Source organism: Dromaius novaehollandiae, chromosome 7 (assembly GCF_036370855.1).
Source record: "Dromaius novaehollandiae isolate bDroNov1 chromosome 7, bDroNov1.hap1, whole genome shotgun sequence".
NCBI classification, from domain to species: Eukaryota; Metazoa; Chordata; class Aves; order Casuariiformes; family Dromaiidae; genus Dromaius; species Dromaius novaehollandiae.
In genome coordinates this window covers 19117122-19129676 of record NC_088104.1, presented here as the reverse complement: position 1 = coordinate 19129676, position 12555 = coordinate 19117122, and the positions used below count along the sequence as shown (strand labels likewise).

At 59.6% G+C, this 12555-nt stretch overlaps 1 protein-coding gene across 4 annotated transcripts; it reads left to right on the top strand.

Moving 5' to 3' along the window:
• Positions 1-137: 137 nt before the first annotated feature.
• Positions 138-12555, top strand: LOC112980115 (gap junction gamma-1 protein-like). Of its 4 annotated transcripts, none has more exons than XM_026094764.2 (3): positions 138-634; positions 9955-11159; positions 11389-12555. In XM_026094764.2, exons 2-3 carry the CDS (start codon positions 9980-9982, stop codon positions 11394-11396), a joined length of 1188 nt encoding a protein of 395 aa, XP_025950549.2. In that variant the 5' UTR covers positions 138-634; positions 9955-9979; the 3' UTR covers positions 11397-12555. The 4 variants fall into 4 exon arrangements, with proteins under 4 accessions (XP_025950549.2, XP_025950544.2, XP_064370901.1 ...); XM_026094759.2 differs by lacking the exon at positions 138-634 and adding an exon at positions 6721-6939; XM_064514831.1 differs by lacking the exon at positions 138-634 and adding an exon at positions 7018-7159.

Here is a 12555-nt window from a genome sequence, read left to right as displayed (position 1 = left end):
GATTTCTTTAAAGACATGTATTTGTCTATCATGGGCCTGATCCATATTTTCTTTGGGCTGTGAGTCCTGCAGGTCTACAACAGCCTGCAATGGTCTCTGACATCCATAGCTTCCATGTATCCAGAGCTGGTGTCTGTCACTTAAGTTTGTTTCATCTAGAAAACAACAATGGCTGGGCCCCATAGCAGTCTCACCTTAGCAGATGAGACAATGTTTTCCCTCTCTGCTCCTCAAGCCTAGCTATGCCATCCTCATAGTCTTAGGAGAGTGTGAAATTCAGTTTCCATATTTTGTATTTTAAAGGCCAGCTCACAGTGCACTGTTGGATGCTTTCTTGGAATCTCTTTACTACTAACCTTTTTCCTGTCTCTTTCAGAAGCTGAAGGTCTATGGTGGCTGATATTTTTATCTAGTCTTCTATAGACTTGATTGACAGGATCTATACCGTCTTACGGCCAATGTCATAACACATTCAACTTTGTCCCTTCTTCAAAAATGGGCATATGCTTGCTGCTTGCTATTCCTTTGGTGTGATCTCAGATGTTGAACTGGAGTGAGCTCAGTGGAAATGCTGCCAACACCTAGCACTTCATATGGAGAAAGGAGTTCCAGAGAGATGAGCCAGTAAAAACCGGTAAGGTTTTTTGTCTTCATCTAGCCATTTAAGGAGTTTGTGTAAGTACTGTCTTCCACTTCCATAACTGCATTTTTCATTAAGAGCAAGAGTCAAAATTGGAGTTATCAGACCAGCTTCTTGATGTTCTTTCTGCGTGTGCTGATTCCCTGAGAAAGCTCATCACTGGAGCTTGTTTTTTCTATCTTGGCCAAACTGTGCCTTTGCACTGCGGCACCTGAGTCTGGGTATGCGTTGAGGAGCCCAGCAAAGTGCTAATTGCCAAAAGCAAAGATGTCAGCTGCTTGTCTGTGTGTAGGTGTTCTCAGACCATTCCTGGTTTTTACTATAGAAGTGACTACTCCTATTTGCTTCTGCTCTTTTCCATGTCTTTGAAGGTCTCTGCCCTCAGCTCAGCACCAGCACCCTGGTTCCATTAACAGCTCCCTGCTCTTCTGCATTCCTCCGACTACTGAGAGGGGAAGCTCAGCTTCACCCTGTGTGGCCTGTCTGCCTGTTGCCTTGTCATGAAACACTTGCTTTGTTTTCCCTTAGGGTTTTGTCCTGGTTGTTGCAGATTAACCCCTTTGTGGTTACTCCGTAAGCATGAACATGCTGCTGGGAGCTCTTCACAGTGGACCTAGCAATAGGATTAACTGGGCTCATTCCACTGACAAGGTGCTTCCCCAACACGCTCCTCTGATCCAGCACTGGAGGCAGCCCTGACTGACTGCTATGCTAGAGTGAGGACTGTGGAGGTGTAGGAGAGCCAGGGTTTGTACAGGGGAGTGATATCTGTTCAATCAGCTGCGGATGTCTTCTACCTGTCACAGCTCTGAGCAGGCAGTCCCTCATCTCTGGTACTGTAGATCCCCCCCCCCCCCCCCCCATCTCCTTTTCTGGGTGTACTTGTCTCCTATACTCAGCACTGAGCAGGTTTAGTCTGGATCTCAGCATTTCCCTACTAGCATCTGTCTGGAGCAGATTTTTCTTGAGGTGCCTGGGGCTGGAGGGGTGCCAAGGCCTGGGGTGGCCTTAGTCCCTGGCTGCTGGACTCCAGGGCTCTGTGGAAAGTGGCTGCAGGAAGTCTGAGGCAGCTGCGGGCTCAGGCTTTGGGCTGCCTATTGCTACACCCCTGTTCCCCGGGGACATACCAGTCCTGCTTTACTTTGCTGTTCAACTCCGGGTGATGAAAATATTTTCTAATGCCTCAGTGACAGATTTGGCTCTTTCAGTGCTTCCTGCTCTGTTCTCTGCACTCTACAGCAGTGCTGCCTTGAGCATACATAGCCTGTGGGTTAGTAGTCAGCTCCCTTGCATTATATCTAGCTAAAGTAGCCTTCTTTACAATCAGACTGCATGACCGGAAGGACTGGTTGTTCACTTCTAGCAGAACATCCCTGCTGGCCTGAAGTTGACTTCAGCCCCTGCAGGAGGGCCATGTAATCACAAAGGGCATCTGCCTGTCCAGCTTCATCCCTTCTCTAGGTGTGCGTACTTCTTACCCAGCTCACAGAGCAATGGCCCAGGATTTGTGCAAAAACCTTCCCTTTGCACTCCTTTCCATCCTGGCCTGGACAGAAAGAGCAGCAACTGCAGGCCAGGCTTCAGTGCCGTGAATGATACTGAGGTCCTGGCAGAAGATGGCATGCAGGACCTGGAAGGAGGTGCTGGCAGGAGGTGGGTGAGCAGGGGCTGTGCTGTGTAACCCCCTGTGGTCCCTGTCTCCTGGCCTTCCCTCTGCAGTGGGTTATGTTACAAGGGATGTTCATTGCCCTTTGTGCCTCCTGTGATGGAGCGTGCCTCTGCCTTTTATCAGAAGGTTATTAAGCTAACTGAGGAGCTGGCCTGTATCAGGACAAACAGTCCCTAATAGAGCTGTCTGCTCCCTGTCTCAGTGCCAGATGATTTGTTTAATCTGTGTTTGCTGCTTGGGCTCAACTGAACTAGGATGCGTGCTGCCTGTCTCCAGCCCTGCTCAGGGAGGGTGGAGCTGGCTTGCCCCTTCCTTGCCCCACTGCAAACGCCAGACTGGCAGGCTCCTTTCCTCAACTGAAGCAAACACACCTCAGGCCACCTGCCCCACCATCTGCCAAACTGTGACCATCCCTGGAGGCAGAGGTAGTTGTAGCAAGGCCAAGCCCGTCCTGCCCTAGAGATTAGAGGGAAATGAGGCAGCTATCAACAGCCGTGCTGGCCCCTGTGCTCTCCTGGGTGTGCAGCCAAGTCTGGCAGCTCTGCACGAGGCAGCTGTGGGCTGGGAAGCTCTCAGAGCTGTCCTTGTCCCACTGACGCCCTGGAGATCTCCCTGGCACCCTGGTTTCATGTAGCTGAGGCAGGATCTGGAGGTAGGGTCCCAGTGGATGCCTCCATCACGGCATGGTGGCTGAGCGCAGTGCACAGAGCTGCTTGTGGGAGCAATTGCCCCATTCCCTCCTGAGCTCCAGGGTCTGTCCCAGGAGCGGATGTTCTCCCAATGCCTAGAGCTCTCCTTATCCCTGTGTATACAGCCTCCCTCTTCACTCCCCCTCAGCCACTATCTCCCTGATTACCAGCTCCCCTAGCTCCCTCTGTGCTGTGCAGCTGCCCTGCCTTGCTCTGCACACTACACACTTGTTCCAGCTCTGGACTGTGCCCCACAGATTTAATGGTTTGGGGCTGATCCTGGTTTTGTGGTTGGTGACTGTGCTCCAGTTTCCTCTGAAAAAAAAACCATGCATTTCTGAGCAGGACCCCACAAGGCTCTTGGTCTTGCACATCCTTCCTGCCTGAGATGAGCGCCTTGGCTCTGTCAGCCTCAGCTGATGTGGGAAGGGATGAGGATGTGTAATGGCCTTTGCCCAGCTGCCTTCCTTTCCCCGCTCTGTGTGCTGGTGGTTTTGCCCTCTGCCCCAGGGAGAAAGGACGATGTCTCTGGCCTATGCTTGGACATCGCAAGCGCGAGATGAGGCTAGACCCTGAGGAAGTGCAGGGCACCTTAGCTGGGGGAAACAGGAGGACTCTGAAGCTGATGGCCAGGCAAGCACAGTAACACCTATTACGGGCATCTGGGTTTGACCTCTTGAGGACACCCAGGGCAAGCTCTGCCCCATGGGCTCAGCTCATGCTGCAGAGAGTTCTTGCCACTGCATCCAGCTGTGCTTGGCCTTGCCCCAGTAACTAGCATCAGTTGTGAGTGCACTGCCCTCACTTTGGAGTGGTTCAGCAGCTTAGGCTTTTTGGACACAAGTCTGGTCCTGTGGGGGGTCGTTCTTAAAGCACTAAACACTGGGATTCAAAGGATCATGTAGGACCTTTACCACTGGCAAACTGCTAGGCTGCCTGGGTGTGAAGCCAGGCTGGAGACAAGACCTGGGAATGCTTGAAACTAGTGGTGAGTGTGGGGAAAGAAAACCCAAAGTCCCTTTAACCACCTGACAACAGCAAGCTACAGACGGAGAATTTCAAAATAGCTAGAGCACTGCTCTTCCACACCAGCAGTGCCTCCCCATTTCTCCCAGGATGCTGTGCTTGTGCCCGCAGCTCCCCAGGTCACCATACCTGACTCCTACCTCTCTGTGCCTCATCATAGGGGTCAGCTGGCAGTTGCCCCAGGCCCTGCGCTGTACTGCAGTTCCTCTTCCTAGCCCTGGGCCTGAACACTTTCCTGCATCTTTGTAAAAACTTGAATTTCTGTGCTCTGCATGCTGTTTCACTTTATCCATCTCAGCCTGCCTCTTCTCGTCTGGGACGCAGATTGTGCTCAGGGTTTCTCCTAGAGCATCTGTTGCTGGATCTGCAACAAGCGTTTCCCTTTCCAGAAATGTTAACGTTGCAGTTGTGTGCGTGATGGTGAAATTCAACGGAAAGTGCTTTTACATAATCTGGACAAAATCCCATTCCTTCAGCTGCAGCTTTTCCTCAGCACTGCTGAAGGAGTGGAGGTAGAAGCTGTTGTCTAGGGGGGGACCTAGGGCAGGTGGGGAGAAGGAAGGATTGAGTGAGAGAGCCCAAAGTGGTATCCTTTCCCACTGCCGGGTTTCCCTCTTGAGTCGCTTGCTCCATTGGCCTCTTCCCCGAGCTCTCCTGTGTGAGAGCATCCAGTGGGTGCATAGGCTGTGCAGGGTGGCCGGGCTGCACCGCGGTGGCACTCGCTGACTTGGTAAAACAGGCACCAGAACCGGCCAGGCTGCCGTTACTCAGTGGGCCCAGAATAACCAAAAACGACCACAGGAAGCAGCTGCTGTGCTTCCCACCCCACTCTTTGCCCAGCCACGTGGCCTCACCCCTCATGTACTTCTGCTTGCCTGACCGCAGGGGCACAGCCTGTTCTCTGTGCTGGCTGCTGCCATGCGGCATGCGCAACCTGTCCCATCTGCACCCTCTCTGCGAGGCCCTGTACCAGGGTGGCAGGAGGCTGTGGCAGGTGGTGGCTGACTGAGTAGTGCTGGCTGTGGGAACACCCACGGGGTGCATTGCTTCCCCAGCTTGGTTGGGCGCAGCTCAGCCCTGCCAGCTCCATCCCTGCATCCCGCAAGGGCTTGCTCTTTGGAGGAGAAGGTGGTGGGAAGGCGATGGTCCCCTCTCCTTGTTGAGACCCTGCCTTATCCCTAGCCTCCCTGGGTCTTCATCTCACCTTGTGGCAGCTCTGCCAGATTATGGGTCTTGGAGGAAGGAGAGAAGTGTGACCTGGCCAGGCAGGGAGCATAAATAAGGTCTCAGTGACCTGTGTGTCTAGTGACAAGGTGCTTGCCCCCTGCTGTGCTGAACTGCTCCCTCCCTTGCCCAGCCCTTGCCTTGGGCCATACTCTGTGACCCCTGTCCCCTCCAGCTCAGCAGCAGCAGGTCTCCCAGGGAGGGCTGGTGGCGGTTTGGCATTGCCTTTGGGAGGTGGGTGGAGGAGCTTGCCCCACCAGTGCCTACTCATGGGAACTGTTTTGCAGAAGGGAGCACATATATCAGAGGGGAGAAGCAGCATCTCACCAGCTCATGAGCACACCAGCTCCTCACCATCTGTTTGGGTTGCACAAGGCAGCCCCGTGGGCCTGGAGCATACCCCATCACCACCTCGAAGCGGACAAGGAAAGGGAGGTTGCTCTTCCTAGGAAGTCACGAGTGGGTTTGGTGTGGTGTGGGGATCCCCAGACAGCACATAGCTCCAAAAAATACCTCTAGTGCCAATTTTAGCAGCACAGAAAGTGAGTGGCTGTGATGTGATGGAGAGAGAGTCCACTGCTCAGGGGTGGTGACTCAAAGCCTGGTCGGCTGTTGCAGGGCCTCAGCTCTGCCCTTGGAGGGCAGATCCTGCAGCCCGCTGCTGTTGCCCACGAAGGCAGCCAACCTGTCTCAGGGCGGCTCCGGTGGTGCTCGCTGAGGAGCACTGGTGGCTCTCTAAGGGCACATTTGGAGGTGCTGCATGCTCAGCCCTGGTCCCGCTGAGGGACCAGGCCTGGGGGGATAAGAACCAGCACTAGCAGGACCAAAGTCAGCCAGGCTTCCTGAGTTGTATGAAGCAGGGGTGAGGGCAGCCCCATCCTGTGACTGCAGGTTTGCAGCATGTTCCCACTGCACAGGCACATTTTGCTCCCTGTTCCCAATGTGCCTGGTGCCACCTCTCCTGTGGTGCCACCAGATCCCTTCTTTCCTCTATCTTCTCTCTCTTCCCCTTCGTGGGGAGATCCAACGAGGAAGAATTTAGTGTTTTGGGGGCTGGAGGTTATTGTGCAGGAATCTTAACACTTTCTAGAGTGTTGGCTCCCTCCTACTGTATGGCTCCTGGCTCCCTGCATGGTCACGGTGCCTGCCAGGGCCATCCATACTCCTCTGAAGGGTGCTACCGTCCCTGACATTTATGGGCTGAGCCAGGGCCCTTGGAAGATGCTGCTGCAAGAATAGTTTGGAGCATTTTTCTACAATGGGCAGGAAGCCTCAGTTTCACACCTTTGCAGGGGTTTGGCACTGTAGGAGTGAATGAGTTACTTGGGGGCAAAAGGAGGAGGGGAAGAGCCAGATGGGAATGCACCTGGGCCGTTGGGGGCTGAATGGGGCTGCTCCGGGCAGGGAGTGGCCTCCAGGAGACTAATGGGTTTCAGGGGCTCCGCGGAAACTGCAAGCCAGCTCGGAGTGTGTCACTCCTTATCTCGCTGATAAAAGCGATGCCTCAGTTTGTTTTGGCCAGGCTTGGCCTCTGCCTAGAGGCATGTGTGGGATAGCAGCGGCTCCGGCGCGGCCTCCCAAGCCGCCGCAGCTCACGACCGCTTGCAAAACTTCCCCCTGAGGCAGCAGCCCCCACCCAGAGCTGCGTTGATTTGGGCTCCCAGCAGCAGGGCCAGGCCTCGCCGCGCCAGGTACCGTCCAGCCGGCCCGGGCCCCGTCCCCCAGCCCGGGCTGCCGCGAGGGCTCCGCCCCGGGGCGCCCGCTGCCCCGCCGCCGGGAGCCCGCGTCGCGGTAGACCGGGCGCGCAGCGCCGGGACGCGGCTGGCCCCGTAGTGGCGGCGGCGGCCGGGAGCGGGCGCGGCCCTGGCCCCGGCGGGGGGGTCCCGGCAGTGGGCAAGGCCCGCCCGGGCGGTGAGTCACCGGCGGCGGCGGGCAGTGCGCGAACTCCGCGCGAAGTTGCGGGGCGGCGGCGCGTGCGGGCGGCGCGGGGCGGTGGGGCGGCGGGCGGGCGCGGGGCGGGGCGGCCCCGGGCCCCTTTGTTCGGCGGGAGGCGGCAGCGCGCCGCCCCGCCGCTTTGTCCGCCGCCGCCGCCGGCGGGAGCCGCTCGTCCCGGCGCGCCGTGAGTGGGGCCGGGGCGCGGTGGGGCGCGGGTGGCGGGCCGGGGAGCGGCGGGCCGCGGGAAGGCGGGGAGCGTTGGGGCTGCGAGCCGCCGACGAGCTAGTGGTGGGGTCGGTGGGGCTGGGATCGATAGCTCGGGGGCCCCCAGGCAGGCAGGGTCGGTGGGGCTGAGTTTGCTGGGGTGGCCCCTGGGAGGGCAGAGGCTGGTGGTGCCGGGGCTGGTGGGTCACGGACTGGGGGCCCTGGCGAGGGCTGGGGGAAGGGGCTCTGGTAGGGCAGGCCAGGCCTGGTGGGGCTGGGGGCCCAGGCAAGCCGGGCCGGGGGGATCTGGGGCCAGGGGGGCTGGGGATGTAGGTGCAGGGCCCGGTCGGAGCATGTGGTGCTGGTCCTGACTCACGGTGTGGCCAGGAGCCAGCGGGTGGCTCAGTCCCATGGGCCGAGAGCTGGTCCCCTGTTAGCTGACCCGGGGGGGCCCTGCCCAGGGCAGGGGGAAAGGGGACTGTGCCCACACCTGGGTGGACTGCGGTGCTCCTGAGCCGCAGCCGGTCCATGTGTCACCCCTCCTCGGCTGATGTGCCAGGGCCTCTCTGTGTGTGCTCGCCAGCTCCAGGGGCTGCCCTGGCCGCTGGACCCTGGTCCCCCCGGTCTCGTCTGCTGCTCCAGCCTTGTGCTGCTGTCAGGCAAGGGCTGAACGTAGGCACAAAGCACCCTGGTTTTAGTGGAGGCCTGAGAGGGAGCCTGGAACCGGGGACGGGGCAGCCTGCCCTGGGGCTGAGGCAGCCATGTGTTAAGAGCAGCTTGACAACAAAAGAGGCTGGTGGCCCCGGGGTCTGGGTTTGGTGACCCGGTGCTCAGGACCGGCAGAGCCCTGGTGCCAGCCTGCACAGCATTTTGTCCCCCCAGCCACCTCCTGCTGCTCAGCAGGCCCACACCAAGCACCAGGTCCTCAGTGGAAGCTGCGTCCCATGTGGATGCTCATGCTAGGAGGAGCTTTTCTGTTTAGGTGAGGTTTGCTGGGGAGGTGGATTGAGCTAAGCCAAAAAGATCCTCTTACTCTGGAATGAGGCTCCGGCGGATGAGCTGGAGCAGAACAATAGTGGTGTAAGTGCGGTGGGAGAAACCACCCGCAGAGATGTGCCCTGGCTGGAGGTGCGGGGACAGGGCTGGCCCAAGGACAGGCAAGGCCGGGAGGAGGCCTGGGGCTCTGCAGCGGTACGTGGCACATCCTCTGCCGCTCCCCGTGCCTGGCTCTGCCCTCTCCCTGTGGGCAGCTCTGCCACCTGCTCCCCTTGCATCAGCTCACACGTAAGCCGCTGAAACCGGGGGTGGCGATGGGGTGTCTCCTCTTGCGTCTTCTCTATTTAGCCAGAAGCTGTAGCACTTTACTTGTAATTTCCTCCCTGATCTCTGGTGTCAGCTACTTCTCTTGCACTTTGTGCAATTCCTTGGCTGCCCCACGTTGCCCCTCGCCATCGGTCTCTGTTCCTCACGCTGTGCTTCCTCTGTAAGTTTGGCTGATGCTGAATGTGGGTTTGCCGTAGGGTCGTGGTGTGATCTGAGCCTGGGAGCCTCTCTGAGACTGGCCACCCAAAGGGCCACCTGGCTGGAGACAGGCTGAGGCTTGGAGGCAGGAGATGCGAGGAGGAGGTGCAGCTAATGCCTGCTGTAGCAGCGGGACATGTGAGGAGTGGACTCAGGCGACTCATAGTGATTTTGAGGGATGGAGGTCAGCTGGAGGCTGCGGCGGAGGGCACAGCACAGAGGTCTGGTGGGTCTGGGCTCAGGGCGCAGCAGGTTTGGGGGAGCAGACAGGCTGGGACCTGTGCTGGGCAAGAGGGCCAGTAGGTGCCACGAGGCACGGGCCATGTCCACCCTGGGTTGCCTGGCTCAAGGGACCTGTGCTCCCTTGGGGGAGCAGAAACCATGCCCCATGGCAGGATGCGGGTCCTGGCCCAGAGTGCAACACTGGTTGGGGACCTGCCCAGGACCAGGTGGCAGACGGGTGCTGCGGCGTGCTGGCTCCAGCGGGGAGGAAGAGGAAGCTGTCCCCTCGCCCTCCCTGGCTGGCTCCGCCAGAGGCTGGAGGGCTCCCTTGTTTACCTAGGCTGTGGCTGACTCTTCCCCCAGATCTGTCCCGCATGGGATGGGACAGGAGGTAACCGGCCCAGCCTTTCCCCTCCTGCCCTATTCCTGCTGCCTTGGCTCCTTCACCCACCTGGCTGGCTGTGGCCGCGAGACTGGAGCAGGGTGTGAAAGGGAAGCGCACGGACGTGCTTGGTGTGGGGCAGCCAGCGAGCTGGATCTTATGGGGAGCAGGGAGAGGGGCGGGCTTGGGCCCCCAGCCTCTAGGCTCTTTGTTTCTGCCTGGAGCTGAGATGCCTCTGGCTTCCCTGGAGCTGCTGTGCTTCTGGGGAGAGGGATCCCAACTTGGAGATGTGTTTGTGGGCCTGGTGGATAAGGGCAGGGATGCTGGTGCTGGGAGAAGGAGAGGTGGAGGTGCAGATCTGGAGTGGAGGCTGGTGGTTTTGGGGGCCAGGCACGGTGTATTTGGGTTTGCTCTGTGGCTTATTGCCTGCCCTCCCCCACAGGGTTTGAGCCAACTGCTTGGCCAGGATGAGCTGGAGTTTCCTGACGCGGCTCCTGGAGGAGATCAACAACCACTCAACCTTCGTGGGCAAGATCTGGCTCACCGTCCTCATCATCTTCCGGATCGTGCTGACGGCCGTCGGGGGCGAGTCCATCTACTACGATGAGCAGAGCAAGTTCGTGTGCAACACGCAGCAGCCCGGCTGTGAGAATGTGTGCTACGACGCCTTTGCCCCACTCTCCCATGTCCGCTTCTGGATCTTCCAGATCATCATGGTGGCCACGCCGTCAGTGCTGTACCTGGGCTTCGCTATGCACCGCATTGCTCGGATGCCGGAGAATGCACGGCGCCGGCCTCTGGCGGGCCGGCGGGCACGCATGCCAGTCGTGCGCCGGGGAGCTGGGCGGGACTACGAAGAGGCGGAGGATGACAACGAAGAAGATCCCATGATCTTTGAGGAGATCGAGGTGGAGAAGGAGAAAAGCACAGAGGGTGGGGAAAAACACGATGGCCGACGCCGCATCAAGCAGGACGGGCTGATGCGTGCCTATGTGCTGCACTTGCTGTGCCGCTCGCTGCTGGAGATGGCCTTCCTCTTCGGGCAGTACATGCTGTACCGCTTCGAGGTGAGCCCATCCTACGTGTGCAGCCGCAGCCCCTGCCCGCACACCGTCGACTGCTTCGTCTCCCGCCCCACCGAGAAGACGATTTTCCTGCTTGTCATGTACGCGGTCAGTGGGCTCTGCCTTTTCCTCAACCTCTGCGAGCTCGTGCACCTCGGCGTGGGCCGCATCCGGGACCTGCTGAGCCAGCCAGACGATCCCCCGCACCTTGACGACACCAGCCCTAGGCTGCAGTATGCCAAGAAAGCTCCCAGCGCGCCCCCCACCTACCACTCGCTGAAGAAGGAGCCCCTGAAAGCCCCACTGCCCAACGGCAAGCTGGACTACAGGGAGAGCTTGGCCAACTCGGCGACGGAGCACTTCGCCCTGGCTGGCGCTCCCCCAGAGCACGAGCTGGACAGGCTGCGCAAGCACCTCCGCATGGCCCAGGAGCACCTGGAGATGGCCTTCCACCTCAACCCGCCGCTGGACACTGCCAGCCCGTCCCGCAGCAGCAGCCCAGAGGCCAACGGCATCGCTGCTGAGCAGAACCGCCTCAACTTTGCCCACGAGAAGGGGGGGACCACCTGTGAGAAAGCCACAGGTGAGCTGGGGATGCGGCAGGGAGGGGACGCTGGCCTGGTTGGTCCCGGCGTTCTCGAGTTGCTCCGAGGAGCTGGACTTCGCCTCGCTGCGGGGCAGGGGGAGGTCTGGCAGGTCTCCTCTGCCCCGGGCAGCCAGGCTCTGCGTGGCTCCTTGCGCAGGCAGGGCGGAGGGCTGCCTGGGGAGGTGGCTTTGGGGATGGGCACTAACGTCCCTTCTGCTCCCTGCAGGGCTGTGAGTGCCACGTGGTGCCTCTGGGACTGTGGAGTGGCTGCTCCTGTGATCACTGGAAAGGCAGCCCGCCAGGAGAGCGCAGGGCTGAGGACCGAGGTTTCTCTCCCGTTGGCTGGCTGGGGGCATCCCTTGTCCCGGTGGGCAGGGATGGGGAAGGGGTTACGGGGAACATTCCTTCACTGTTCTTAATTTTTAAAAAAAGGGAATATCTTATTTTTGTACGTTTTTATAAACTCGTCAGCGTGTACCCTGGCATTTCTATACTCTGCTCCTGATTCCTGCTCTAGGCCTGCACCTTCCCTCTCTGTCTCCCCTTTTACCCCTCTTCCTTCTTCACCCCATTCCGACAGCGGCCTCCAGCCGCGCCAGCCGGAAGGGCGCTTCACACGCACGGGTCACGGCGGAGACACCGACGTTGCCAGCGCTTTCCCGTGGCGTGGGGCAGCTGCCCTGGAGCTGTGGCTGTGCAGGGTCCGGCTGGCTGGGCCAAAGCCACAGACTAGGGCTGTGCTTGCATTGAGGCTGAAGCAGGGGGTGACAGCGGCGACCTGTTCCCGGACAGCGGGGTAGGTCCCGGTGGCACGGCTGCTCGCAGGGGCGATGGCCTGGGGCTGCATCGCCCCAGGGGCAGGAGGGGCTGGAAGCTGCTCGCTTTAGGGAAGGGACTTGTGCTCTGCCAGACAGGACGCCCCAAGCGGGAGCTGTGCGTGGCGGGGGCTGTGCTGGGCCAGCCCCCACCCCCCTGGGCCGCGGGCAGGCGGCTGCTCTTGGGGGGCAGCGGGGCAGTGCTGCGCGGCGCCTCCGCCTCGCACGTTGGTACGAGCCGCCGGGGCCGTCCCGCATGGGAATGTGTGCGCAAAGGGCAGGGGCAGCCCTTCCCGTCCCCCCACTTCCCTGCTGGCGGCTTCGCTCGCCAGCGTTTGGACCAAAGCCGATTCTGGCTGCTGCAGCCGCAGGGCCGTACGGTGGGCGCTCGCAGCCCGCGGTCCTGCTGCTGGAGGGTGCAGCGCCCCGAGCCGGGGGCCCGCAGGGAGCTGGTGGGGCGTTTCTGATCATCTCAGCTGGGGTCACGTGGTGATTTTGTAGCTTTGTTTTGTACTCAAATGATTGTGACCTTTTTTTTTTTTTATTTTCAGTAAAGCCTGGAGACTTTTTGTACTGAA

Coding starts and splice junctions, on each gene's coding strand:
- LOC112980115 (XM_026094764.2), top strand. CDS start 9,980: ATGAGCTGGAGTTTCCTGACGCGGCTCCTGGAGGAGATCAACAACCAC.